Source organism: Cokeromyces recurvatus (genome assembly GCF_025118155.1).
Source record: "Cokeromyces recurvatus strain NRRL 2243 chromosome Unknown BX663scaffold_44, whole genome shotgun sequence".
Classification (NCBI taxonomy): domain Eukaryota; kingdom Fungi; phylum Mucoromycota; class Mucoromycetes; order Mucorales; family Mucoraceae; genus Cokeromyces; species Cokeromyces recurvatus.
In genome coordinates this window covers 162,918-189,104 of record NW_026251430.1, presented here as the reverse complement: position 1 = coordinate 189,104, position 26,187 = coordinate 162,918, and the positions used below count along the sequence as shown (strand labels likewise).

Sequence of the window (26,187 nt, the reverse complement as noted above, 5' to 3'; positions counted from 1 at the left end):
AACATTTCAGTATACTGAAATTAGACGTTTATTTGCAGTGAGTCACGTGATTCAAACTTTACCATAAAAATATTTTAATTCAGCTGTACAGTATTTTGGTTTTTTTTTTTTATCTTTATAGACAGGCGGTTTTGTTTTGATAGTAAATTTATTTTATACTTTGAATAATTGGAATTGCTATCTTGACATTTTAGAATGTAATTTTATTTTTATTGTCAAGATTATCATTTGATTTTTTGTGTTTTTAATAGTTTTATTGTTTTGAGTACAAAAGATAAGGAAAGAGAAAACATAAAAGACAAGTCTGTGAAAACTCGGTATAGTTTATTAAAGAAAAATAATACAGAAATTGTACAAGAAGAAAATAATATGGAAAAATGACAAGAGCTATTTATATGTTTTGCAAGGTAAATGATATTAATAGAAGTATGTGTTATAGAACAAGCTCTGGATATAATCATGAGTAATATTATAATAGATGAATTACATAATACAGGATAAAATATAAGCCTGAATATGAAATAAAACTCTGTATATAACATCTTGTAAATAATATAAAACTTATTGACATCCAATTGTCTAGATGTATCAATTATAAGACATCGTATCATTTCTAAATATTTATTTTTATAACCTTGATAAAGGATTCAGGTCGTCTTTGATCCAATAAAATAAAACATAAAAGATATCAGGAACATATACTCAGATTAAACAATAAATTTTTTATTTAAAACTTGATCAGATCATTATAACACCCAATAGATAATCCATAGATCAGTCTCTTGAATCAACAAGACGTATATACGAATACTAACACTGTTTCATGACTCATGTTCTTTGACGGTTATTTCTATTTCTTTGATTCAGGATTCATTAATATAAATACAAGCAGTTGTTTAGACACAAAATAATCTTTAACTTCTTCTTTAACTTTCTTTTAACATTCTTTATTTTTATTGAATAAAAACAGTCTCAAACTATACTTCCTTTTGTTCTCTTTTCTCTTTTTATTTTCTCTTTTATTTTTATTTACATTCCATCACAGTATGATTTGGATAAGTGAATACTGGTATAATAAAGCATTATGTGTAAATGCTGTCAGTGTAAATGTCTCTGAACAATTCTGCTTGTAATAAGATATATTTTTATCTTTATTCTCTCTGAGCTGTCGCTGTTACTAACGATATATCCAATTATTATTAATGGGGTAAGTAACGCGTTAATATTAATTTACAGTGAATATTCCAGCTATAACAATAATACCAATTATTTATATGCTACTATTATTATCATCCTCCAAGATGTTATTACATAACAATATTCAACATTATAGATGTATATAAAATATGCATGACTTATATAAATAATTATGTAATTGAATATAACAGTCATAAACATATTGAATTCTTATTATTACATAATACAATGTATATAATTATTTTTAATGTTTGAATACTCTAGCAATGACTGTTGTTAAAACTGAATGTAGAATGAATATTATGCTGTGAAGTACAATACTCTAGTTTTATTTGAATAACCTCTTTATTATGTAAATAAATGATGGTTTATTTCTATTAACTTAGTTTGTAAGGACGACTACAATCATAACAATACCACTATAATAATAATTTTACTATTTTCTTACTATCAGATGATACTATATACATTAATAAATGTATAAGTGAGGAAGAAAAAAGTTTCCATTCACATATTTATACAGTGCGGCTGGTAAATTTTGTCCGTTTTGAAGAAATAAATGGCGGTGATATTTCTCATAAAATATCAAATAAAATATATTATAAAATAAAAAAATAAAAAAAAAACGTCAACGAGAGCAAACAATAGTTCAAAAGTCAATCACTTTATTTATGAATTTAAATCGATGGGTATTTATAAGAATTGTTAAAGAAGTCTGAGATAAGATGTGAGTCAGAAAAGTGTTATAGATAAAGAAGTGTTAGTCACTTCAATATTATTTGATAAAGTGGATCAAGAGAGTTTCAAGAGAATCTAGATAGAATTCCTTGAATAAATTTATGATCCACATGTTTAATCAAGAAACATGACGTTATAAATCAACTCATGACATTGCTCCCTTCCAGGTTGGAATTACACTTTTCTAAAGGGTTATTAAACTTATGTTGAAATTTGGAATTATATTTGTGAATGAATATGTGTTAGGATAGTGTAAAGTCAGATTCGTGATTCATGCTATAGCATTATGGTTTGTTAATATATAATGTGGAGAGAAATAAAGTAAGCGATACAGGTAAAATACAGGTAGAAAAATAAATTATAATGTAACTTGTTTGTAACGTGACTGCGTTCACCAAAATTGAAGTTGTCAAGTTATTTAGGAAGAGAGATATAAACGTATATTTTTTTTTCTTATTTAAATACACATATTCATATAATTATTTGTTTGTATACTTGCATAATAAATACTCTTGTCCAGGTTCTGAATAACATTTAACTTGTTGATGGCTACGATAATATTATATGTGGGTAGGATGGAGTAGTATATATGTGTATTTATATATTTTACTGATAATTTTAGTTCTTCGCATTAGAGATAGTATATTTCTTATTGTAAGTGCTATTATTAAGGATGATTTATCAAGGATTGCTCCAAATACGCAAAATCCAGTAAATACATCAACAACTAAAAGGATGTAGTTATTCTCTTGTAAAGATGTTGACATAGGTTTAGCGGTGTCAATACAAATGTGGTCCCACGGAGCATCAGTATAAATTGATTTTAATGGATGGTGTTCATGTTTTGCTAGGTTAAATTGTTGACAATCGGTACAGTTTTTTACTGTGTCAAGAGCATCTTATTTAAGCTTTATCCAATGAATTCATTCACTATGTAAAGCTGTTACCATAACTTGAGCATCACGATGTCCTTCTAAATGAATTCTTACAAGTAGCTTTGGTCTTTCTTCTGATGCTAATGTCATTAAATCAGCAAGCATTATCATACGAGATGTGAGGATAGATCTATCGCCGTTGACAATTTGTAAAGTAATAATGGTTTTAGGAGTTTTATTCCTCACCAGCATTTTTTTTCAGATTCGAAAAGACATGATAAAGAATCTAGAAGTATATTGTGAATACCAAGTCTGTGAATAATTTTGAAGTCATAGTCCAAGATAGTATCAAGTCAATTGATCATAAAAGAATTGGTAACGGGTTGAGTATGGAGGAAAAAGCACGTTTGAATATAGTAGCAATTCTAATATCATCTTCCAATTTAGCTGCACGATGGATTCGTTGGAAACGGTCTGTAAAGGCTTCGATAGATTCGTTTGGCTGCATTTTAAGTGACAAGAGTTTATTCATGTTGTCGATTTCTTGTGTTACGTCTTGAGAGGCACAAGTATTAATTACAATTGATTGTACTTCTTTCCAAGTTAAAGAGCATCCCTTCAAAGTTTCATTGAACCATGATCATTGATCACGATTTATCCTAATTGGCATTAGGCGATCCCAGATATGATCAAGGTTTAATCCATTAGAGCCAACTACCAGAGCAAATATATCACGCAATTCTTCAACAAATTCTTGAACATCTGAATTCTTTATTTTCTTTCTTGTCATCAAAGGCGGTACCAGTAGAGTCTTGAATTGTTAAAGAGGTCTGAGATAAGATGTGAATCAGAAAAGTGCTAGCTACGACTGAATAAGATGTGTTATAGATAATGATATCTTAGAAGCTTTAATATTATTTGATAAAGTGGATCAAGAGAGTTTCAGGAGAATATAGATAGAATTCCTTGAATAAATTTATGATCCACATGTTTAATCAAGAAACGTGGCATTATAAATCAGCTCATGACACTGATATTTTCTGGTTAAAACAGAGTGCACATAATGATTGTGCAAATAAATACTTCTGGGACCACGAAGTTAGCAAAATAGCTATGGCTGCTTCAGACGAATCATTTGCAGAAGTAGTATATCCGTTGATATATGATAAGATCGCTTTTGCATTTTTTGTTTTATTTATATTTCTTTTTGTTGTTAACAGAAAAAACTTGAAATAATGAAGAAAATAACGGCTGTAACTGCGTTACATTCATATAATCAAGATTCATTATCAACAAGTAACCATAGTCTTCAACAAGATGTAAGTAGCAGTTCTAGCATGGATGATTTAAGCAACGACAATACGGACAGAAATGTAAGTATAACGGATGTATGTCTCAATGTTTGAGGCATCGGTTGGAAAATTCACGATGAAGCTTTTTGTTCTAACTTTTAAATAGCATTCAATAAAGCGAAAGCATCAAAAAGATGATGCATCTACAACAGTAAGTTCTACTCGAACTATATATTAATATTTATATTTTGCTCAAGGTTTTACTGATATGTTATACTAACACTCATCATTATTCAGATGCAAGCTAAACGACCGAATAAACAGGAAACCCTGGCTGAAAAATTCAAGACATACAAACAAAAGATTATACATGATGCAGCCACAGAATTAGAATTTAGTCTTGAAACAAATTTACCTGAGCTTATGTAAGTTTACTGATAATCTATTTACTTATTACTAGCAGATGTATTAATAATGGGTTATATGTCATTTGCTCTCTTTATAGAGCATTAAACAATGTCATGCTTCTTAAACCTTCACAATTTAGCAGATATATGCGTGATCATTTTACTGACAAAGCTCTGAATGAGTGGCATAAGGGCATCTTGAGTACTTTAATTGTTGATGTAGAAAAAGAAGCTCAAGATATTGCCAAATCTCTTGATGATATAATTTATGTATGTATATAAACGACATAGAGTTCTTGTTATAGTCACTAATAAACTTATTAACCTACAGTAGAATCTGCAAAAAAAGAAAATCAAGACACGCGAGGCTGTCCAAAAGTTGGTTGCCATGAGCATTGGAAAAGAAGACCATGAAGCTCAAATTTTAATTGGCTTGTCAAACTTGTAAATTTATATTGTATTACTGTTATATATTAATTGTATGATGCTGATATTTGTAATCATTTAGGATACAAAAACTTCCATCTCAAAATCTTTTGTCCACTACAGCTGTTAGTAAAACAGAATTGTGGAGCAGTGTGTTTGATCCCATTCTTACAGCATTGTTCTCTAACCCTGATCGCAATACATTGCTTAGATGGTTAGTTTTTTTTTTTTTTTTTTTTTGCATGATTTTATTAAACAGGCACTAATATGTATTATAGGTAGGACCAATGTTGTGCCTGAGGAAGGTAGTGTTAGTGAAATAAAGCGCATACAACTTGATACAATGATCTGTGAAATTGATCAGCTTAGTTGGGGCTGTACACTGGATTATGGCGAAGCCAAAATAGCAGAGCCAGATCCGAATATTGGAGGTTTAGCCAACGATCTCTTGAGATTAGCAGGCTATGACCCCCAAAGTTATTGGGCAATCCGAAATTCGTTCTATCCTTGCTTTCCAAATTCATGGTAAAATAACATAATTCCTGGTTTTTGTGCTGTAGCACACTATATTTTTATACTTGGGTTCTAATCTATTTCTTTATTAAGGATACAATCTTAAAGTTTATATCACCCAAAAAATGACAAATAAATCATTTTACACCATGACAGAGGTATTTGACATTACGTTTCCAAGGTCAATACAAGAAGTCAATTCGTTCACAAACAGAAAAAATATTGAATCATTGATTTCCTTGTATAAAGTATTTTGGAGTAACTGTTGTGTGGCAAAACAAGATAAAGCTGAACCGGAAAAACTTGAATCCTCTGGCTTTGATATATCGACAATTCAAACTATCAAAGATGGATCTATGGATTGTTCGCGAAAATGTTCGCTTAAATACTAATATGAAATATATCATATTGACATATTAAATTGTAAATTATTGTAACGACGTTAACATAAATACCGTTCAAAAGCCAAACTTTAATTTTTCATGTCGACAAGTGTCAATGTGCCATAATTTTACATATTAAGAAATTTTATCTAAAAATTTAAAAGTCTTTTTTTATTTTTTGTCTAATGATGAGATAATCTGTATATTCCAACGTATTTTCTATGCAAATGATGAGAATCTATATAGGTTCATAATCTTTCAGATATTACCACCAATCTATAACATCAAAACAACTATTTCAACCACCCACAAAAAAAAAAAATATCTATATTTTTTTAAAAATTTCATATTTGATACTCCCCCTTTAGTAACGCTGATTTGAGTTGGCTCAAAACGATAAAGTAAAATTTCGAAAACGACAACCATTTGCTAATAGGTTTCCTATTGGGGTTATTTAACTGACATGCAATAAACTGATTACTGCGTCATATTATTTTATGCTAGAGTTGTCAATAGTTATTACCTTTTGTATTACTTGTGTCAAAAAGTCTTCTATTGTAGTAGTAATATTGCTATAAAAGCGTCTTACTTATTTATGTTAGTTGTTTGAATAAATTTACTTTTATAGTATAGTTTTTTTCATTAATAAGTAGAATAAAAAAAAATATACTTATTATCGACAATAAACTTAGGTTTATTTATAAGTTCTATGTGACAGCTGTATCAAAATAAGACAGTACTTTAATTTATATATTATAAAAGATTTAAACAGGTACTTTACGTTGATCTATTATAAAAAGTACCACAGCCATATTTTATTTTATATGTCTATTTAATTAATAGGCATTATAATAAAAAATATAGTATAAAATAAGTTTTATGTATATATGTATATACATATATAATGGGGGGGGGTTCTTCCTATCAAGCATAATATAATCATTCGTTGTTATTAGTTATACCAATACTATGTAACAAATAAAATCGATGTTTTCAGGTACGCCAAAATATGAAACCAAGTAGATTATCTTTTTATATTAATATTTGACAGCTAATATCTGTTTTTATATATGTATATATTTCTTAAATATCACTAATACTATATCCTTTATTTTGATATGGTCACAAATTCTACTTGTATTATACTGTAATTTGCCTTTGAGAAAATTGTTTTATGATTGCTAGAAGTTTTTTTTTTTTTTTTTTTTTTTTTTTTTTTTTTTTTCTTTTTAAAAAAGTTTCAATTGACTGCTTTAATCAAGAAAACAAAACTTTGTGCTTCACTAAGAAATTCGACATTCATTAAGATTATAACAAAACACCAAGCTCCTTCTCTAATTAAGCTTTACCTTACCTTGATAGTATATAGTATGAATAGCATACTGATATGCCTAATATTTGTTAAATTGTTAAGTCGGATTTACAGATATCCTGACAAAACTGTTGCTTCATTAACAACCTCCTCCATAATATAGCTTCTATTGTTTTTGCGAAAAAAAAAGAAAAGCAATATGGTCAAAGATTAATAATTTCAGGTAAACTTATCTCAGTATAATGATTGAGTTAACCTATTTTTATTTTTATTTTTTTTTGGGGGGAAGGAATGAAATTAATCCGGAAGAAAACAACCATTTCTTTTCCCGACCAATATTTTGATTGAAAGTGGAAGCATAGTATAAATATATTTCTTGCAACAAAAAATGATTCAATTAAATGAAAAGCCTGTACAATACTTGTTCTGTGCAATGAAATCATCGTTAATATATATAAATGTATAAAATATTATAGCTGTAAGGTTTTAGTATTTTTTTTTTTTTTTTTTTTTTTTTTTTTTTTTTTTTTTTTATAATATGCAACCAACTTCTTGAACTATACATGTTATAAAAGGCGAAGATTTGCCCCTTGTTTTATTTTATTTAATTTATTTCTATTATCATTATTGTGATTATGCTTAACTTTTCTTTTTTTTTCTTTTCTTTTTTATATGTATATATAAAAAACGATATGACATACAACTTGTTTATTTACAAAAGCATTTCATTTACTAATTATACAATAGTTAAATTTTTACATAAATTCATATTCTTAAAGTCTTAGTGATAAAAATGTATTATTATGTAAGGCATAGGCCAGCAGTGAAGAATTCTGTTTTCTAGAAGCAGGCATATTATCTGATAAATTAGCTGGTGGATTGGTGACTAACGTTTGAGTATTATTGATATTTAAGGAAGAAGATACGAAATTAGAGAATGTGTTATATGATTTAATTGGAGTTGTAGACGACATCATATCAAAATGTAATGGTAAAAGATCTTCACTACTAATACTACTATTACTAGCGCGACGAGAAGAAGAAGGGGTATATTCTTGTTGTATATGAGATAGCACAAGATTGGATGGTAGCTGTTGTTGTGGTTCCTTAAATATAGTAAATAAAGGATGATTTGTTAACGCATCACGTTTGAAGCAATCTTCAGAGCAATAAATAGAATTCTATTATATATACAAATATATGTCATTCATCTCTATATAAAAAATGAAATAATTATGTCAATACATACTGAATAAGGGCTCACTGCACAATCGCAATATGTACACCAGTTTGTATCACACATTCTATATAAACTTTGCTATAGAATAGAATAAATATGTATAAGAAGAAAAAAAAAAGAAAGAAGAAAGAAAGTTTAAAATTACTAGTAATAGCTTTTTTTTTTCTTCAGTTATAGTAATGACAATAATACAATTGAATTAATTGAAACGCAGTTAATACATTCGGAAACATTGACAAGTAGCCTTTACTCCAATGAGATTTCCGACCAATTTTATTTTTCTTATTATTATGAATCAAAATATTCTTGTACTACTATTAATAATTTAAAGCAGCATTTGCCATAAATATACAAAAATATTTTTTCTAAAATCCTTCCTGCTTGCTTTTTTTTTTAATAACAAGCTTACAACTATAATTGGCGATTTATTTCCGCTTTACGAATGTATATTCTTTCTTTCTTTAGATAATCTGCATAATAAAAAAAAATGGGTATTTTCTTCTTGTGTCTTTTGCAAGGTCCAGAAATCAAGCTTCTAAAAAATAATTAGCTTAATAAACTTTCGATTTATTTATCTTTTTATATTTATAAAAAGTCAAAATAGTAAATAGTACTTTTATAATTACCTTCACGGGAAGAAGGAATGATGCCCACCTTTTTCCCATTTTTTTTTTTTCGTAGTTTTAACCAATTTTATGTGAAACCTGTCATTTTTTCTTTTTTACATTAATATGCAACAAAGGATATGCATTTATTTATATACACATTTATGCAAATATATAAATGCATATTTATATTTATTTTAGCCAATAGAATGTCGTAGGTAGAAAATGCAATGATAACATTGTAAATTTTTGTAGTTTAGTATACACATGGGAAAGGCTTTTATAATAAAAATCAAGGTTTATAATAAAAGAAAGGTCAGGCACATATGTAAGGCTTAAAGTTTAAACACGTGTAAAGGATATTATGAAAAAAATAAATAGCATACAAAATTGTATATATGTAAAGAGTGTTCACTAAATACTTGCTTTTGAGCACCAATAGACTGATTTAAACTTTGCAAACCAACAGTAAGAAAGTGACAGCGTTTGTTCTATTCATTTAATAAGTGACCCCATTCTAAAAAAAAAGATATTGATATTGAATGGATATAAAGGTTTTTGCTTTCATATATTATTGATTTAGATTATTTATACTTCTAGTAGACATGTTTATTCTACAACAACTGATGATATTATTACTAATATCTATTATCCATACTTCATTTAATATATTTCATCATCTTTTTTTCTTCAGAGGCAAATTAAGGAAGCAAGCTTCTCTAAGAATCCATCAAACATAAATGGTAGGTAGAAGACAATGGAATTAACTTTATTATATGTATTCAATAGCTCCTGTAACCCATTTAACAAGTATTATTGAATATAAAGTTGAGCAAGAAGTGTGCCCTTGAGATAATATTAGAACATTCTTTAAGTAAACTATCAATATATAGTAGTAATAGTAGTAGTAGTAGTAGTATAAAGCTTATCATTAAGGCTTTAATTGATAATAATATATACATGTCCAATATTTTCTTTAGAAAAAAATGGAATAAAGTCTTATTCGTAGTCATTAACAATAAACACATACTTATCACGCTGGAAACTAATGATTATTATCTTTTATAAATAAATATTATATTACAAGTATCTTAAGCAGAAACAAAGTTCTTCATGTTTTGAAGCCATTGAACATATTCCTTTTGTTCTTTATATTCAACATAGCCAGGCAAGAAATTGGCCAAAGCAGCATTGACACCACGTTCTTCAAGATAACGTTCAAATTGGTTCTGAAGACCTTCATCTAATTCAGCAAATTGAGGACCAATGTAAAGCCCACGACGTTGCCAATCAGCTTCCGCAGATTGTTCATTGGCCATTTTTGAATCCTTATAATACATAACACTTTCTACTGAAATTTGACCTTCTTGAGCGATAGTATCAATTGTAACAGCTCCATGACCATCCTAAATTAATATATAATTATATGATTTATAAAAATTAAAGATAGTCTTTTTTTTTTTTTTTTTTTTTTTTTTTTTTTTTTTTTTTACCTTTTCAATGGTTACAGAGGCACGAACAGGGAAAGAAATAGCTTCTTCCTCATCGTCTTCTGCAACAGCCATATCATCCTCAGGAAGGAATTCGTCAGGTGTAGTATTGTTAATATCAGAAATTGAGAACAAAACACGGATCCTTATTTTAATAACAACAAATTAGTTTTAAATAATCCATACATATTATCTATTCTTACTTTTCGTTTCCAAAAGTACGAGTAAGTGTAACTTCATCGACACCAGGCTTATCATCAATCTTTTATATATTTGATTAGAGTTGCAAACAAACAAGGTCTCTTTTTTTTTTAAACTTTTATTTACCTGGAAAGAGTTGGCTTCTAAAAACTCTTTAATAAATTCAGGTTGATTCACATTCTCATCAGATTTTTCATATTTAATTTCTTCTTCCAATTTGTGAGCAAGATCAGCATCAACTATTATTTAAGAGATAAAGAGTTAGATGCGGGGATTTTTTATTTTTTATTTTTTGTTCAAGAATTTTTTTTTTTTACCTGCACCATTAGCCATACGAGGAATAGCTGCAGAAAAAGAGCGAGTAGCATTAAAAGCTATGGTAGGCATACGAGCATTGACGGTAGGTGCAACAAAGCTTCTCAATAATGTGGGCTTAGCAGCAATAGCACGGATTGAAGAACGGAATAATTGAGAAGCCATTTTAAAAATATAAAAGAATTGTTGAATAAAGGAAACAAAAAAAAAAAAAAAAAAAAAAAAAAAAGATTACTTGACAGGGATGGTTGATTAATTACAGCATTTGAACTTCAAATTCAGAAGATTACAAATATTTTTTCGAATGAAAACAATTTCCAATTTGAAATATATTATAACTTCAATTTAGAAAAAGTAAACGTAAATTTTAGGCAAATATAAAATACTATAGTCGGACCGTTCCCACTATTTTATGATGTCTGTGGTGAATATTGTATTCTAAATAGCTAATTCTCTTCCTCGCAGTGACTCATTTCCACCTCTTAACGCTGTTCCTTGTCTTCATCTTCCTCTTCCTCTCTCAACTTTTTTTTTTATTACAATCCGCCAACTATAAGTTTCCCAAAAAAAAAAAAAAAAAAAACCAACAAAAAACAGACTTTCTCTGCAAGGGTCTTTTTTTTTATATATATATCTCAACCCCGTTTTTTAGTGGGATTGAATGGATTCCGTATGAAATAATATCTCGATCTAACAACTCTTCTCCTCCTCATTGCTGGTCTACCAAACACTTTCAAAAGCGCTTTATCGAGATGCATCAAACATCCAGGTCTGGCTACCAATAGTGCATTACCGCCACAAATTGGGCTCTCTTCTGGACTCTTCCTTTTGTCTATGCTCTCAGAAACGTAATATACCGATTTGTTCATCGAAAATTACCATGTCTTTCGCTTCTGGGATATATTTACAAGCTGACCCCATCCGTCACGGTGGCGTACTAAAGTTATATATATAAAGATATATATAATCAAAACTCGGTTGAAACTTCTACTCATTTGTTGTGTACATACCCGCGGAAGCAATTTGTGTGGAATAAAATTAATTTTTGACTTTCTTCGGATAACGGTTGATATTATAAAGAGCTGCATTAACTTGGATTTTAATTCGTTGCAAATCCTTTAGGGGGAGGGGTCTATTGCCCTCTATTATCGTTTTAACTAGTATCGCGAAGATCTGGAAGGCCTACTTTCAGTTTGTCTTCCATTCTAATTCCCTTCACCTCCTTCCCTCCCCTCCTCCACAAACTGTCCTTCGACGTATTCAACAACAACTTTCTATGTACATTGCTAAACAATTACAAAACTTTGACTAGTCATCTCCTTCCCCTTCTTCTCTCCCGTACTATTGCTACTTTATTCACTCTCTATATACGATTTTATTTACATTTAATTTCTATTTCTATGCCCTCCCCAACTTTTAATACAGTGTGTTTCCAAGTATGTATAAATTGCAGCCGTCCCTTAAAGAGACTAACTGCTCTACTTCAACGTGAAGTAAGGAATAAATATATATACATATTATTATTAATAATAATGACTTTTAACCAATAAAAAATTGATGGATCATATACTGTCAATCTAAAAAAAAAAAAAAAAAAAAAAAAAAAAAAAAAAAAAAAAAAAAAAAAAAAAACTAATAGAATTCTGCCTGCAGAGGAAATTGAAAATTATCACATATTTATTCATTTACAGCCAATGCTTCCTCTTTCATACGATACGAAAGGGGTATATCTCCACTTGTTTTTAAGATATGTTGTTTAATGGTTGCCAACGTCATCAATGAAGATAGAACAGTATCTCCACATAATAATTCTATTGAAGATTCATCCTCTATCTTTAATTTCTCAGCTATGTATTGAATCAATTTTCTCACTCTTAAGACACGATTTGCAAGCAAACGATTATTAGGCCTATTATATGAATGCATTATACATATAAATAAGTAAATATACAATATACGTATTAACTATATATTCTTTTTTTTTCTTTTCTTTTTACCCTCCTGGAAGTTCATCTAATTTAGAACCTTCTGCAGGCTTCAATATAAAAGTTAATTTTACTGTCTCTTTTGGAGGAGTTTTATTCTAAAAAAAAAAGTTTAGAGTTAGTAAGATAAAACCAAATATATATGACTCATAAACTTACATAGAGAAGATAAGATAACAGCCATGAAGGAGCAACATCAATAAGTTTATTTGTATCGTCACCAGTAGAGCTAACTGCACCTCGATACAAATCAATACTAGTTGATGCCTCCGCACTTTCTTCTGCTACAATAATCATAGTTGATAACGGAATCTCTAATGGTGGAAAGTCTTCTAAATGTGGTGGAGTATATTTTACAGGTTTATTATTCTCTTCAATTTCATCATTAGATTTGCGCTCTTCGATGGTAGTGTTTGTTTCTTGTACACTATTTTTTTGTGGTACTGCTGCTGCTGCTGATGATGATTGTACTGATTTCTCTTCATTATTATTATGAGCTCCATCCATAGTAGTTGTAAAGATAGTCGGAGCCATTACATCATTTATAGATGATTTATCTTCATTTGTTGGAACCCGTGATAATTTAGTTTTGACAGATAAATTTTTAAGACGATTCATAAAATTATTACTTGTAGCTAAAGTAGGTGAGGTAGGTGAAATGGGTGAAGTAGGCAATGTAGCAGGAGGAGGAACTTGAATAGAGGATTCTCTATGAGTGGGTATGTGATGTGAATTTGAAAAATAATCAGACTGAGCATTGGAGGAAGGCGGAGCGGTAAATGGACCATTGGGTTGAGTAGCTTGTTGGGAGGGTAGATAAGGTGACTGATTTATATTAGTCGTCAATGCACTATCGGGCAATTTTGGTTTGTTTGTATCAAGCTGAAGTGTCGGTATACGAATAGAAGGCACAGAGGGAGCTTGTTCAAGTGTAGCACGCTCTTCATTTGACATTTGTACTACTTGATTCTTAAGAGAGTCTGGTTTATCTGTTTGTTGATTATTTCTATATCGAATATTACCTTCCTCTTGGCTTTCTAGTTCCTTATTAATAAAGTTTTTAAATAAATGAACCAGCACCCATTTTCCTAAATTTACTAGATAATCATTTTTAATTAAATTTAGTTTTGTAAATATGTATACTTGAACAAAAAAAAAAGTTAATGCTTACATCTTTGGTCTTCTCCAATCACATACTCTTCAGGTAAATCCGCTTCATCCGCATACATTTCACAATCGAAACAATTATTTTCATGTAATTGAACAGTAATAGCCTAGTATAATTTGATATTACATACACACACACATATATATATATATATATATATATATGCATATTTGAAATGAAAAAAATAAAAAACAAAGCTTACACCAATTTTAGTATCAACAGAGCACCATGCAGGAAAACACTCTAGACTGTTTACTTCCTGTGCAACATCCTCTATGTCTCTTCTTCCAAATTGTTTAATTTGAATACACTATTAACATAGTGTTAATAAAGCTTACTTAAATATAGTTTAATTTATCTTGTTACCTTTGTTAAATCCCACATTGCAATCTCTCCGTTTGTATCTTTTGTTAAAACATGTCGTCTATTATGAAGAATTAAATGTGATATTATACCAGGTTTACCTCGAATAACATAGTCTGGTTTAGTTCTTAACGGAATCAGTGATTCCTCATTATCTAACTCTTCATCTTGGCAACTAATTGGAATTGATAAAACGGAACCAGCATACATAGTAAGTTGATCACTTGGAACAAAAGAATCAGGAAGTGGAGATAAATAGGATGATTTAGAAGGAGGTAACTTGGCAAGTGCAGTACTAGGGATCTCTGGATTAAATTCTGATCGAGGTAACACTTGACGAGACTCAATTGAAGGCACAGATAACTAATAAGAGATGTATTTATAAGAGGATATTTAGGTTAAATTGAAAAGTAATACATTATTATATATAGATATATATATTCATATTTTACCCATCTATTTATGCTAGAGCTTGATGTAGCTGTCCATATATAAGTGTCTGCAAGTGCAACAATCTAATATATACATATATATACAATATAATATAAAAGAATCAATATCCAATATAATAATATAATACTGTATAAATCTTACTTTCACAACACCTGCATCCTCCCTGAACAGTCCAATACATTCGCTATCACTTTCAGACACTGCCTGACCCGTAATTTCTGTCTTGGTCACTAAACCATCTCTTGATCCTGAATAGAAAGTCTTTAAATCGGGATGATCTGAATAAAGCGACCAAACAGAATCTGGGTGTGTTTCATAAGTAGTTAAGCAGCGTTGTGCTTTTACAGACCATAATTTAATAGTTGAATCAGAAGAGCCAGATAAAATCTAATTTATATCGACTTAGAAAAAAGTCTTCAAGTAATAAGCATCCTTAGTACTTACAAATTGTCCATCATCACTAATTAATAACGCACGAATATTATCTGTATGACCTGTCAATTTACTAATTCGTTTGCCTGACTTAGGATCCCATAATCTTACTACTTTCTCAGGTGATCCTGATGCTAAAAGAGACCCAGTCGGATTTACTGCTAAAGCATATATCGAACATTTGCTGGAAATATTATGTAACGTAGCTATTATTTTTTTTTAAAGAAAAAATATAGTGTTATGTACATACATACATATTCATATATGTATATATTTGTCTATTTTCTGCATAATTTTTGTTATTTACTCTTACTTTCAGTTGAACTATCTGTACTATGATTGAGAGGGCTTGTATTAATCGTTAATGCTGCTTCTGATTTTTCAAGATCCCATATATTAATATGTCTATCTAAACCACCACTTGCTACCCATCCAGCTTTCGAAGCATAAGTTAAACACTTTGCATAATCTGTATGCCAACCAATTGTATATGACGAATTAGGCGTATCGCTGTATGGTTTCCATAATTTAATTGTTCTATCAGATGACGCAGAAACAACTATGATAAACAAATTTAATATAAAAAGCTAAACTGACACTTTCATTTTGTAATATTATTACCACATGTCCCATTTTCACATAATACAATATCATTCACCCAATCTGTATGCATTTGTGAAAAAATTTTACAAGTTGGTTTTGGTGTGATGGTCTATTCAAAAATATAAAAAAAAAATACACGTTAGTGTTTCCATTACTATTGCTATTTTGAAGAAAAAAAAACAGCTTTTTAATTATAGACATTTACCTGTGATTGAAGATCCAATTTCCATTTTTCTCCACTATTTATAATTTCTCTTTTAAACTTCATATTCAGATCCCAACCTGCCACAATACCATCCCTTCCTGCTGAAAATAATACACCTCCTTCGGCATTATCACCCGTCTTGTTATGAAATGATGTATCGATTGCTAAAGAATTGATTCCAAGACAGTGCATTTGTTCTTCATTACAAGATTTAACTACATAGGATACTTTGCGACGAGTTGCTGCTTTCATTTAAGTTTTATAAATTGAACTCTTTCTCTTTCTGTGTACGAGAAAATAATAAGTGGAGAGTACGAAGTTTAATGACCACGCAAATAAAAAAAAAAAAAGGTAGTAAAATACAATTGCGTCTCGGTTATTTTTGCATTGAATCTCAGATATTTAAACTTAAAGTTCTAGACATCGGCTACATTATTAATAGCATTGTTGCTATATTATGAAACCATCTATCTCTCTTTCTTGCAATTATAAATGAATTAATTAAATATTTACCTTCTATTTTTTTGTTTATTTAAATAGTCTTTTCTTTTTAATAGTCTTAGTTATCAATTGTTTGTTGGGTATTATCTATAATGCCGATAACTTTTCGGTGTTCCTATAGCAATATTAATGACTTGAAAAAAAAAAAAGAACTACTCGTCGTATGTATTCACTTCTACATCGCATATCACTTCTTCAAAATTTTCTCAGTAGAATTATAGTCTGATGAAGTATCTTTCACGAAAAGCCCCATTAAATATTATGATATTTTCAACCGAGAAAGCTATTATTTATTTTTGATCTGCCAAAATTACAATTCACACACATGATAGCGAATATTGCTTTATCTATAAGATCACAGTTGTAATTTCGATCTATGTTTATATCATTCATCTATTTCAATCCTATAACCTCACTGTTGTGTTTATTAGTTTTACAACTGGTCATACAACCTTTTTTTTTTTTTTTTTTTTTTTTGAGAATATGAAGTAAAAAATGGCAATTCAGGTTAGAAAAAGAAGTTACTGTATCTATTTTAGAATAAGGATAGGTGGAACCAATTTTGTATCCCAAAGTATTACTACTAAAATCATTACAAAGCATTCATGATAAAAGTCTTTGCTTATATTTCTAGATTTTACATTATATTGGTTAGCGTGTCCCCGGATAGTTTTAATAATAATGGCTTTCTGACAAAAGTCTACCTTATTTAAGTACTCTATTGATTATTATGAGTTACATAGTTAATAGATATCTCTAATCTTGACGATTATTTTCTTTATATATAAATATATTGTTTATTTTGAATGACTGCATTAAAATAAGTATCTATGTTTAAGAGCAAACCTTGTAGAACTTTTCTGAATATGGAAGTTTGTGTAATCATCTTTTTTTTTAAGCTGACCTCACTAAATCTATTCCAAATTTATAATTTGATACAAGTCAACTACTTCTTATCCCACTACTTTTGTGGGGTTATTTATATTAAGCTTGTTTATAAATTCTATTGATATGCATATCTGAAATAATATAAAAGAGAAAGTAAAAACAATGGGATTAAGTGCTTACATATTATCTTTGCACTAATCTCAAACTCACAACAGCTGGATAAATAAGTATAATAATAATAATAATAATAATAATAATGAAAAACTTGCTTGTTTCTAAATAGAAATCAGTTAACGCATTTTTAATCTCCTTTTTATATATTCTATTTTGACAATATAGGAACCGAACATCTATTTGTACATCTAACGGTTAAAAGGATATTATTAAAAATGGCTTGTATGTATGTATGTATTATTATTAGGCTTTTAAAGAATATATAAAGTTGTACAAAGGCAGGTCACAACTAACTTCGGATGTTTCATTTTTATAGTAGTATATATTATCAGGATATGAAGATACATTTACAAGTTAAAGCCAAGTAAAATTATTATAATGCATAAGATACTCTTGGCTGCTATTTTAAACTTGAATAATACATAATGGTAGCATGATCTTTTGTATGTTTTTTTTTCTTTTATTTCCTCCCTTCAAAAAAAAAAAAAAAAATGCATACTACAAAACCCTGTTTTATGTTTTTTCTTTTTTTTATTTTTAGAGATATATAAAAATAAAGACAAGAAAAAAAATTTCTTTTCTATTTTTCTTTTCTCTTTCAATATATCAAATAATGTTCTCTAAATACCCTTCTGGCACTCTTAATGTTACTATCAGTTAGTATTTAATAATCTTATACAGAAAGCACATTGAACTTATATATTCTTATTCATTTATTTTTCTTTAGTCGAAGCACGCAAGCTTCATGGTGAAGACCTCATCGGTAAAAATGATCCTTACGTGTAAGTATCATGCAATAAAATGGAGACGGACAGAGAGAGAGAGAAAGAGAGTTAAAACAAGGTCATTAAAAACTATTTATAGAGAATTATGGGTTGATGATGACTACAAACAAAGAACTACCACTATTAGTAATACCAACGATCCTGTTTGGAATCAAACTTTTACATTCCCTTTAAATGAAGGACGTAAACATAAACTCTATCTCAAAGTTTTTGATAAGGATACTATTGGTTCTGATACTATTGGTGAGGCAAAGTTCGATTTTGAAAGTGCTTTCAATGGCGTTCCTATTGATACCTGGGTTAAATTGCCTGCTAAGTTAGGCTTAACTAGTCATGGCGAAGTTCATATTTATCTTCAATTCTTCCCTTCTAACTAAAAATAAAAAATAAAAAATAAAAAAAAATGATATGAACAAATACATTTTATGAAAGTATATCATATCATTGCCGCCTCCTAAAGAAATTGTACTGAAAGTGAAAGAATTTATGTATATTTGCATTTATTATATAAGAATGACTTGTATGCTCCACTTTTGACGTGAAGAGCATACAACACTATTTACTTTGAGTAAGAAGTAGTAATAATAGTAATAGTAATAGTAGTAGTAGTAGTAGTTAATAAGCGATTTTATTAATACTAAACTTCTTTCAAGCAGAATAACTCTCTGATCCTGTCATTATAATGATATAGTCTTTAGGAAAAAAAATGGTAGAAATGATATATGTATCTTTCTATTTTTATTATTGCTATTTAGACCTGAAGAACAAAATAGGAAATGTTATTATGCTAGAATCTTCTTAAGTCTTTATTTAATAGCGAATTCAAAGATATATAAAGGAATAAAATTCTAATATTATACTATCAATCAAATTTGAGCTCGGTCAAATAATAAGAAAGAAGGGAGGGAAAGATTAAATATAATAAAGTAAATAAATAAAAAAAAAAAAATTGAAGGGTGGGCATAATAACATTTCCTATTTTGTTCTTCAGGTCTAAATAGCAATTCTCAGTGTTTTTGCTGCAGTATACGGACTTTCAGGGCTCCCATCTACAATTCTGTAGCCAGACTTCTTTATGAAGTTGGGATACTTTGACGTTGACACTTTGAAGTCATTTGACCTTGCTCCGCCCCTATAAGTATACCTCTGGGTATATTATGGACCAGCATAATATTAGTCTTCTTTAACTTGTCTACGCTTTTTTTCATCCTTTTCCCTCTTGCCTCTGAAGAGGGTTCTTCTTACTCTTTTCGACCTGGCTAGGGCAAAACAGTAGCAACATAGTCACTACATGTCCATTGGCTTTTTTATTTTATTTTAATAAATCTTTAATTATATCTGTATTGGCGTCTCATTTTCGTATGCGTGTCCCATTTTCATATTGGTGTCCCAATTTTGTAACCTTGTCCCAATTTAATTTGGAAATGACCAAATTTTTTTCACTGGCCCAACCTAGTTTCGTCGACTGTAATGGCCGGACATCGAGTACATAGTAAAAAAACGACAAGTCAAGATAAAATACAATGATTAAAATAGTAAAGCTCTTATTTTATTTTTAACTATAACTTTTAGATTATATTAATTACATAAAGTACTTTATTATGATGAATTTATAATGTTATTTATATAATACTTTTAATAACATTAAATAACGGACCAGCCGTAAAAAAGTAGTCAAGTTGTTTAAAGACCTCCACCGCTTCGACCAACATCAATAAGACCAAGACCATTATTTAGTTTTATCCATTTGATATAATCAGTTTGGCTAACACCAGTATTTTTCATGTATTCAATATGCGCTTGAGTAGGTTTGGCATTTGAACGAACATAAGTGGCATAAACAGCTAATGACGTGACAGGAACAAGAATAACAGAGGCAGCACGAAAAGAAGCGGTAAGCATTTGGTATATGTAAGTTTGATAGTGATATCTTGTTGGATCTGAAGTTACCTTTATCCTTTTATATTAAATGCATCCTTCTATTCCCCCCCTTTTTTTTTCCCTTTATATGACGTTTTTTTAAGCCAATCAGACAATGCTTACATCGAGGATGAAGCTCGGAAGAACTTTTAAAAGTCAACAAGAAATAACTCACTTATCTGTACCTAATCAAGTAAGTGCCAAATATTTATTGCACTAAAATAAGGGACATTCATGTTAAGGATTATTGTTAATATCATATCAACTCCGAGAATTACTTGTAAAATGGTACCTTCAACTATTATGTATCTCTTCTATTATACTACTGGAATGATTTTTTTTTTAAACATAAAAGATAATGAATTGATCATTTCTATTAATGAAATTCTTAGTAGTTATATTTCTTCATTGTTACTACTATGTGCCATTATCATGCAATATTTTTTCCCTTATAACAAAATATCGTTGTGCTACATCTAGTATGATAAATTATACAAGCACGCAAGATAAAGGTATCCGACTCGAAGCAAAGATGTTTTTTTTTTTTTTTTTTTTTTTTTTTTTTTTTTTTTAAAAAAAAAAAATGACTTTAATTAATGTGTGCAAATTAACTAAGTTAGACCATTATATAAACTTACGATGTTGATGAGTACTACTCAATGGCTGGTACATCTAGTATAATAAATATTTAAGGCAACTGACTTCATTGGCGATATATATTAGGATAGAGCAGTATGAGTATAATGTAATTTGGAAGTACTAAAGGTACTACTTCTCGATCGATATGTCTCAATACGAATAATACTTTGTTAAATGTCAATTATTCTATGGTATCGTAAATATCATTCACCAAGATAGAACATGTATTAATAGCCAATGACGAAAGGAGAACAGAAAAAAGTCAAGCTGATATGCTTTGATGGTTAATAGATAAAGACGAACACCGCATATAAAACTGTAGTAATCAACCTTCAAGTTGAAAATGTGTTGTGTTTCCTATAAGATAGAAAAAGATAATAGATAAGGTCGAGTATTCTATCTTTGTAAATATAACAATTACTTTAGCATACTTCTTCTATATTATTCAGCCGTAAAATTACCTTCTCTGAATCCTTATTTTTGCTTTATTTTCTTAATGCAATAAATAGTATTTGCAGCAGTTTAAATACATCATTCTCGTGTAACAAAATTCTTTGAAACAATATACACTATTTTATGGATGGGTTAATAGGATAAGGCTAATATCTTTTATGAATTTAATCAAAGACAGCATAAATTATGCCACAACAGAGTTGGGAATTTATTTTGTCAATATAGCAATGAGCTATGCTATGATGATTGAGGGGGAGGAGGAGGAGTAAATAAGTGATAAAGTCATCATTTTATTGACAACAGCGTCCTTATACTTGGCAATGAGGCTGATGCTTATAACCTTTTCCTTAAACTTACAAGATACTTGGAAATTTAGGTATCGAAATAGATAAACTAGCATGAAAACATTTGATTCTCCGAGAAAAAAGATCTTTTTTTTTTCTAAAAAAAAATACACATGTTTACAAGCGTATAAATGTTTTTTTTAAAATGGTAAGTGAATTACCACTCGATTTACAACAAGTAATCTGCCATTATGCTATTAGCAGCTCTGGCGATAATAAGTTTGCCCTAGTTGCTCTTACTGTGAATAAGTCTTGGGCTTATTTTGTTTGTCGAGTATTATACAGGTATATTCTGCTATTCGGAAAAAAAAAAAAAAACTTCATCAATTTCTAATTCTTTCTTTGTATTACCAGACACTATTGTATTAAGAACTATCTTACATTCGTTGGCTTTGTAAAAACGATTACTTCGATAAATACTATTTTACCATATGGCTTATTTGTTCGATCTATTGACCTAACACCAGTAAATAAATATGGTATTGATATGAGAGCTCATCGTCTTATTCGTTGTTGTCCAAACATCGTCAAAATGACTTTAGGACATCCAACAACATTGAAAACAGAAACAATACAAGATATAGCAAAATACAATACTAAATTACATACATTATCTATGGGTGGACTTGAATCATTCCCATTTATGTTGGATTGTGATTTTTCTAGACTTCGAGAATTACAACATGTAGTACTTAAAACTACACCTCTTTTGTCATCAGCATTTATGACTTTACCAAAAGATAAACTAAAATCGATACGATTGATTCAGATGGATGCCATTAAACCAGACGAGTTGTTATTATTTTGTCAGCTTCATCCTAATTTACAGTTACTTGCGATTGAAAACTGTAAAGCACTCTTTACAGAAGAATTAGGTGAAGTGTTAGCAAAATTATTGATACCACACAAATATACTGCTTGCTCAAAATTAAGGCAGATTGAATTAGTAGGACGTCAAGTTACAGATGAGAGTTTAACTGCATTCTTTAAAAATATTCCCCAAAGAACTCAATTATATAAACTTAAGCTCTTTAATACATCAGTTACATCAAAATTTCTCAATTCCGTCTTATATCCTAATTCTTCTATTCAAGTCGAAAATTTAGAGCTTACTAAATAATCGCCATGTATAGAAAAAAAAAAAAAAGAAAAAATTTTAAAATTGACTGAATTATTATCTTATTTTGCAGGCAGAAAAAGAATGTGTATGTGTATTATGTATAATAAATATTTATAATTATTACGTTTATGTATCTATTCTCTTTCTACTTGATCATATTTAAAAATGTTTTTAAACCAAATAACTTTACTAGTACTATTTTTTTGTTCCTATGTCTTTGCAAATATGGCCCCAAGTTATCCAGAGCCAGGAACAGTTTGGAAATCAGGCAATTCATATGAGATTACTTGGGGTAAAAATGAATAATAATACAATAGTAAAAAAAAAAAAAAATACTTAATATTTATTTCATAAACCTAGTAAATGACAAGCATTCTCCTTCTATTGCAAAAGCCTGGAAAGATTTTAGAATTGGTAAAAGAAAAAAAAAAAAAGTAGAAATGTTGATATATCAAATATACAGTCTATTTAATATACAAGTTTAGACTTTATGACAGGTGATAATATGAATCAAAAATTTTTGATAAACGTCGCAAAGGTAATGAATAGACCGTTAGTCCTAAAAAAAAAAAAAAAAAAAAAAAAAAAAAAAAAAAAAAAAAAAAAAAAAAAAAAAAAACTTATCTATTATGTAGAATTTGGATGGTACAAAAATTAAATCTTTTAATTGGACGGTGCCTGAAGTTGAACCTCATGCTGCTATCTATTTCTTTAAGTTTTCAAATGGTAGTATACAATACTTACATATATATAACAGTATAGAGGAAGCTACTTATTATTATTGTTTTTATTAGGAAAAGGACAAGATGCGTGGACTACGCGTTTTGCTATTACTGGACAAGATGGAAAGTTATTTAGACCTCAAAAATCAACTCAACCCGACGGTATAGTATAGAAAGACAGAAAAAGACGTATGTATATTTATTGCAGTTTCTTATAAATATTTATATATAGGCGCGAAAATTCCTTGGGGAATTGGTAAATTAGTAAATAATGATATAGATAGCAAGAATAGTAACCAAAAGGAAATCAGTACAATAACTGATACTAATTCTGTGGACTCTGCTATCCCACCAATAACAGAAAATAATATCGTAGATTCTGTTATAGTTTCAAATAATACTAAAAAAAATAACCTTTCTTTTTCAGTTTTACTTATTTCTATCTTAGCAACTAATAGCTTTTTATATTTACTACAATAAAAGACAGTCATATACATACATACATACATACATACATACATACATACATACATACATACATACATACATACATACATCTATCTACTTCGGCTCTATTTATATAATATCACACTTTTATTTAACATTCATTTTATTATTATTCTTTTTTTACATTTCCATGCTTGTATCAACTGCCATGGCATCTTTATGTTCATTAAACATATATTGATCTTGATAGTCCTTTAAATATTGAACAGATCGTTTTTCGTCTAAAAAGAGAGAATAAACTCTCTTAATATCTTGTACGTCGACTGCAGGTGCTTTTCTTTTCCTTGCAACTAAATTAGCAGCTGTGATAAGATGAATGGCATAACGAAGTGAGGTTTCGGTTCCAATACGTGTTAAAACGTCCTTGGCATCATCTGTCATTTCAACATCTTCTTCTTGACATCGGATTTTTAAAATTTCTTTGACTTCCTTTTCTTCATAAGGATAAGTAGAAATAATAAGCATACGATCAAGTAAGTCAACAGGAATACCGTGAGGTGACTTATATTTAGTACCACGAATATGAGTGATACCACGATTAGAAGCCATAATCACAACGGGTGCCATATCATCTTCTAATGCTCTGTTCAAGAACGAAAAGCATTCTATATCAAGCATGTGCACTTCATCAATAAATAAAACACCAGGAACAATTTCAGCTTTGCCCTCCTCTCTCCATTCTGCAACCTTTGTATTGATTTGATCTCTAACTTCTGTTTTAATTTCACCAGTATCACCAGAGAAAAGAGCTAAAAATCCTTGTGTTCTGCTGTTAATAACATCAATTTCGTGAAGGGATACTGTATGAACAACTTCTTTTCTTTTCTGTAACTCTCCTTCAGGACATTGAACGAATTTAGTCTGTTAAAATTGATTAATATCATTTTCCTCTATTTATAAAACATTATTTCTAGCTTACATCTGAGCCCATAGCATCGTAATCTCTAGCTCTAGCATATGAACGACCCAATTTTGAAATACGACCAGAGGCTTTATCAATAGCAATAACATCTCCTGCCATAATTTTTTCTTTGTTAAGTGAGTCGATCATCTTATTACCAAGATCATATATAGTTTCCATATCAGTCGTCTTTAATGTTAATTTGCCGGTTTTTGAACCCTACAGAAAATATACATATAGCATTTAATATTTTGTTTTTGTGCAATTTTATGTCACATATTTACTCCAGTCAAAGATCTATCAATTTGAATTTCAACAACTTCACCTTCAATGAGTTCGGTTTCCTCTTTGATTCTAACACCAATGGAACGACGGAAAGCTTGTGTTAAAGCTTCAGTTTTACTCATTTCAAGAGAAAAAATTTCAGAAGCAGCCAACATGGTGAAAGGTACATCAGTACCAAGAGCTATTTTATATTGCATTACACATTGCCAGTTAGAATGTATACATTCGTGTATATAAATACTAATTCAATTTTAATATTACCTTGTGCCATACCCATAGCAATAGCAGTCTTACCAGTAGAAGGAGGACCAGCAATTAAAACAGCACGACCAGCGATCTTACCAGCTTTAATCATCTTTAAAATGACACCAGCTGCTTTACGTGCTTTAAGCTGACCAACCATGCCTTGTGAAGTAGCACGAGGTTCAAGAGTATCATCAAGACCTAAGCCTCTAATATGTGAATGGGCACCTATCAATTTCTCATAATATTTAATAATCTATATTGTTGATGTAGCAAAAAAAAAAAAAAAAGACTATTTACCAACGCGCTCCATTTTTAAAAGATCTTTTGTTTCTGTAGAAGAAGTTGTAATAGGCAAAGACTAAATATTTATTATAAAAGAGCAATGTTATTTAATGAAGCCATTTAATTTATCATATCAGACTAATGTGGTTACCATTTTATTTTAAAATTGTGAAAAAAGAATAGTGAAATTGGTTTCTTACATGACACACATAAAAAG

At 29.4% G+C, this 26,187-nt stretch overlaps 10 protein-coding genes across 10 annotated transcripts; 5 read left to right on the top strand and 5 right to left on the bottom strand.

Annotated features, from left to right (window-relative positions):
- Positions 1-3,461: 3,461 nt before the first annotated feature.
- BX663DRAFT_269891 (uncharacterized protein) lies at positions 3,462-5,308 on the top strand. Its single transcript, XM_051521946.1, has 8 exons — positions 3,462-3,953; positions 4,031-4,183; positions 4,269-4,313; positions 4,400-4,527; positions 4,608-4,779; positions 4,844-4,953; positions 5,018-5,149; positions 5,214-5,308. The coding sequence occupies exons 1-8, from the start codon at positions 3,789-3,791 to the stop codon at positions 5,215-5,217; spliced, it is 909 nt and encodes a 302-aa protein (XP_051378177.1). The 5' UTR covers positions 3,462-3,788; the 3' UTR covers positions 5,218-5,308.
- Positions 5,122-5,915, top strand: BX663DRAFT_269826 (uncharacterized protein). Its single transcript, XM_051521945.1, has 3 exons — positions 5,122-5,149; positions 5,214-5,460; positions 5,542-5,915. The coding sequence occupies exons 2-3, from the start codon at positions 5,400-5,402 to the stop codon at positions 5,838-5,840; spliced, it is 360 nt and encodes a 119-aa protein (XP_051378176.1). The 5' UTR covers positions 5,122-5,149; positions 5,214-5,399; the 3' UTR covers positions 5,841-5,915.
- Positions 5,916-7,736: 1,821 nt separating this feature from the next.
- Positions 7,737-8,501, bottom strand: BX663DRAFT_525996 (uncharacterized protein). Its single transcript, XM_051529853.1, has 2 exons — positions 8,393-8,501; positions 7,737-8,324 (listed from the first exon to the last, which is right to left on the bottom strand). Exons 1-2 carry the CDS (start codon positions 8,444-8,446, stop codon positions 7,917-7,919), a joined length of 462 nt encoding a protein of 153 aa, XP_051378175.1. The 5' UTR covers positions 8,447-8,501; the 3' UTR covers positions 7,737-7,916.
- A 1,400-nt stretch (positions 8,502-9,901) lies between these two features.
- BX663DRAFT_538661 (mitochondrial glycoprotein) lies at positions 9,902-11,195 on the bottom strand. The gene is made up of 5 exons (XM_051530693.1): positions 10,997-11,195; positions 10,806-10,918; positions 10,682-10,740; positions 10,482-10,623; positions 9,902-10,394 (listed from the first exon to the last, which is right to left on the bottom strand). Exons 1-5 carry the CDS (start codon positions 11,157-11,159, stop codon positions 10,080-10,082), a joined length of 792 nt encoding a protein of 263 aa, XP_051378174.1. The 5' UTR covers positions 11,160-11,195; the 3' UTR covers positions 9,902-10,079.
- Positions 11,196-12,556: 1,361 nt separating this feature from the next.
- On the bottom strand, positions 12,557-16,455 carry BX663DRAFT_490324 (WD40-repeat-containing domain protein; the record flags this gene model as incomplete). The annotated part of the gene is made up of 14 exons (XM_051524948.1): positions 12,557-12,571; positions 12,684-12,903; positions 12,992-13,077; positions 13,139-14,076; positions 14,151-14,253; positions 14,350-14,457; positions 14,514-14,551; positions 14,612-14,873; positions 14,963-15,025; positions 15,105-15,350; positions 15,408-15,601; positions 15,709-15,954; positions 16,017-16,107; positions 16,204-16,455. The coding sequence occupies 14 exons, from the start codon at positions 16,453-16,455 to the stop codon at positions 12,557-12,559; spliced, it is 2,862 nt and encodes a 953-aa protein (XP_051378173.1).
- A 1,795-nt stretch (positions 16,456-18,250) lies between these two features.
- BX663DRAFT_480655 (C2 domain-containing protein) lies at positions 18,251-19,020 on the top strand. Its single transcript, XM_051524344.1, has 3 exons — positions 18,251-18,422; positions 18,494-18,548; positions 18,631-19,020. The coding sequence occupies exons 1-3, from the start codon at positions 18,380-18,382 to the stop codon at positions 18,926-18,928; spliced, it is 396 nt and encodes a 131-aa protein (XP_051378172.1). The 5' UTR covers positions 18,251-18,379; the 3' UTR covers positions 18,929-19,020.
- Positions 19,021-20,234: 1,214 nt separating this feature from the next.
- BX663DRAFT_443590 (uncharacterized protein) lies at positions 20,235-20,453 on the bottom strand (the record flags this gene model as incomplete). Its single annotated transcript, XM_051523577.1, has 1 exon — positions 20,235-20,453. One exon carries the CDS (start codon positions 20,451-20,453, stop codon positions 20,235-20,237), a length of 219 nt encoding a protein of 72 aa, XP_051378171.1.
- A 1,268-nt stretch (positions 20,454-21,721) lies between these two features.
- On the top strand, positions 21,722-23,027 carry BX663DRAFT_490322 (uncharacterized protein; the record flags this gene model as incomplete). The annotated part of the gene is made up of 3 exons (XM_051524947.1): positions 21,722-21,828; positions 22,061-22,192; positions 22,262-23,027. 3 exons carry the CDS (start codon positions 21,722-21,724, stop codon positions 23,025-23,027), a joined length of 1,005 nt encoding a protein of 334 aa, XP_051378170.1.
- A 133-nt stretch (positions 23,028-23,160) lies between these two features.
- On the top strand, positions 23,161-24,273 carry BX663DRAFT_269628 (uncharacterized protein). The gene is made up of 6 exons (XM_051521944.1): positions 23,161-23,319; positions 23,388-23,441; positions 23,513-23,565; positions 23,663-23,753; positions 23,822-23,911; positions 23,982-24,273. Exons 1-6 carry the CDS (start codon positions 23,193-23,195, stop codon positions 24,227-24,229), a joined length of 663 nt encoding a protein of 220 aa, XP_051378169.1. The 5' UTR covers positions 23,161-23,192; the 3' UTR covers positions 24,230-24,273.
- Positions 24,274-24,320: 47 nt separating this feature from the next.
- BX663DRAFT_525975 (RuvB-like 2) lies at positions 24,321-26,121 on the bottom strand. Its single transcript, XM_051529852.1, has 5 exons — positions 25,986-26,121; positions 25,704-25,913; positions 25,442-25,623; positions 25,176-25,376; positions 24,321-25,117 (listed from the first exon to the last, which is right to left on the bottom strand). The coding sequence occupies exons 1-5, from the start codon at positions 25,996-25,998 to the stop codon at positions 24,377-24,379; spliced, it is 1,347 nt and encodes a 448-aa protein (XP_051378168.1). The 5' UTR covers positions 25,999-26,121; the 3' UTR covers positions 24,321-24,376.
- Positions 26,122-26,187: the final 66 nt, after the last annotated feature.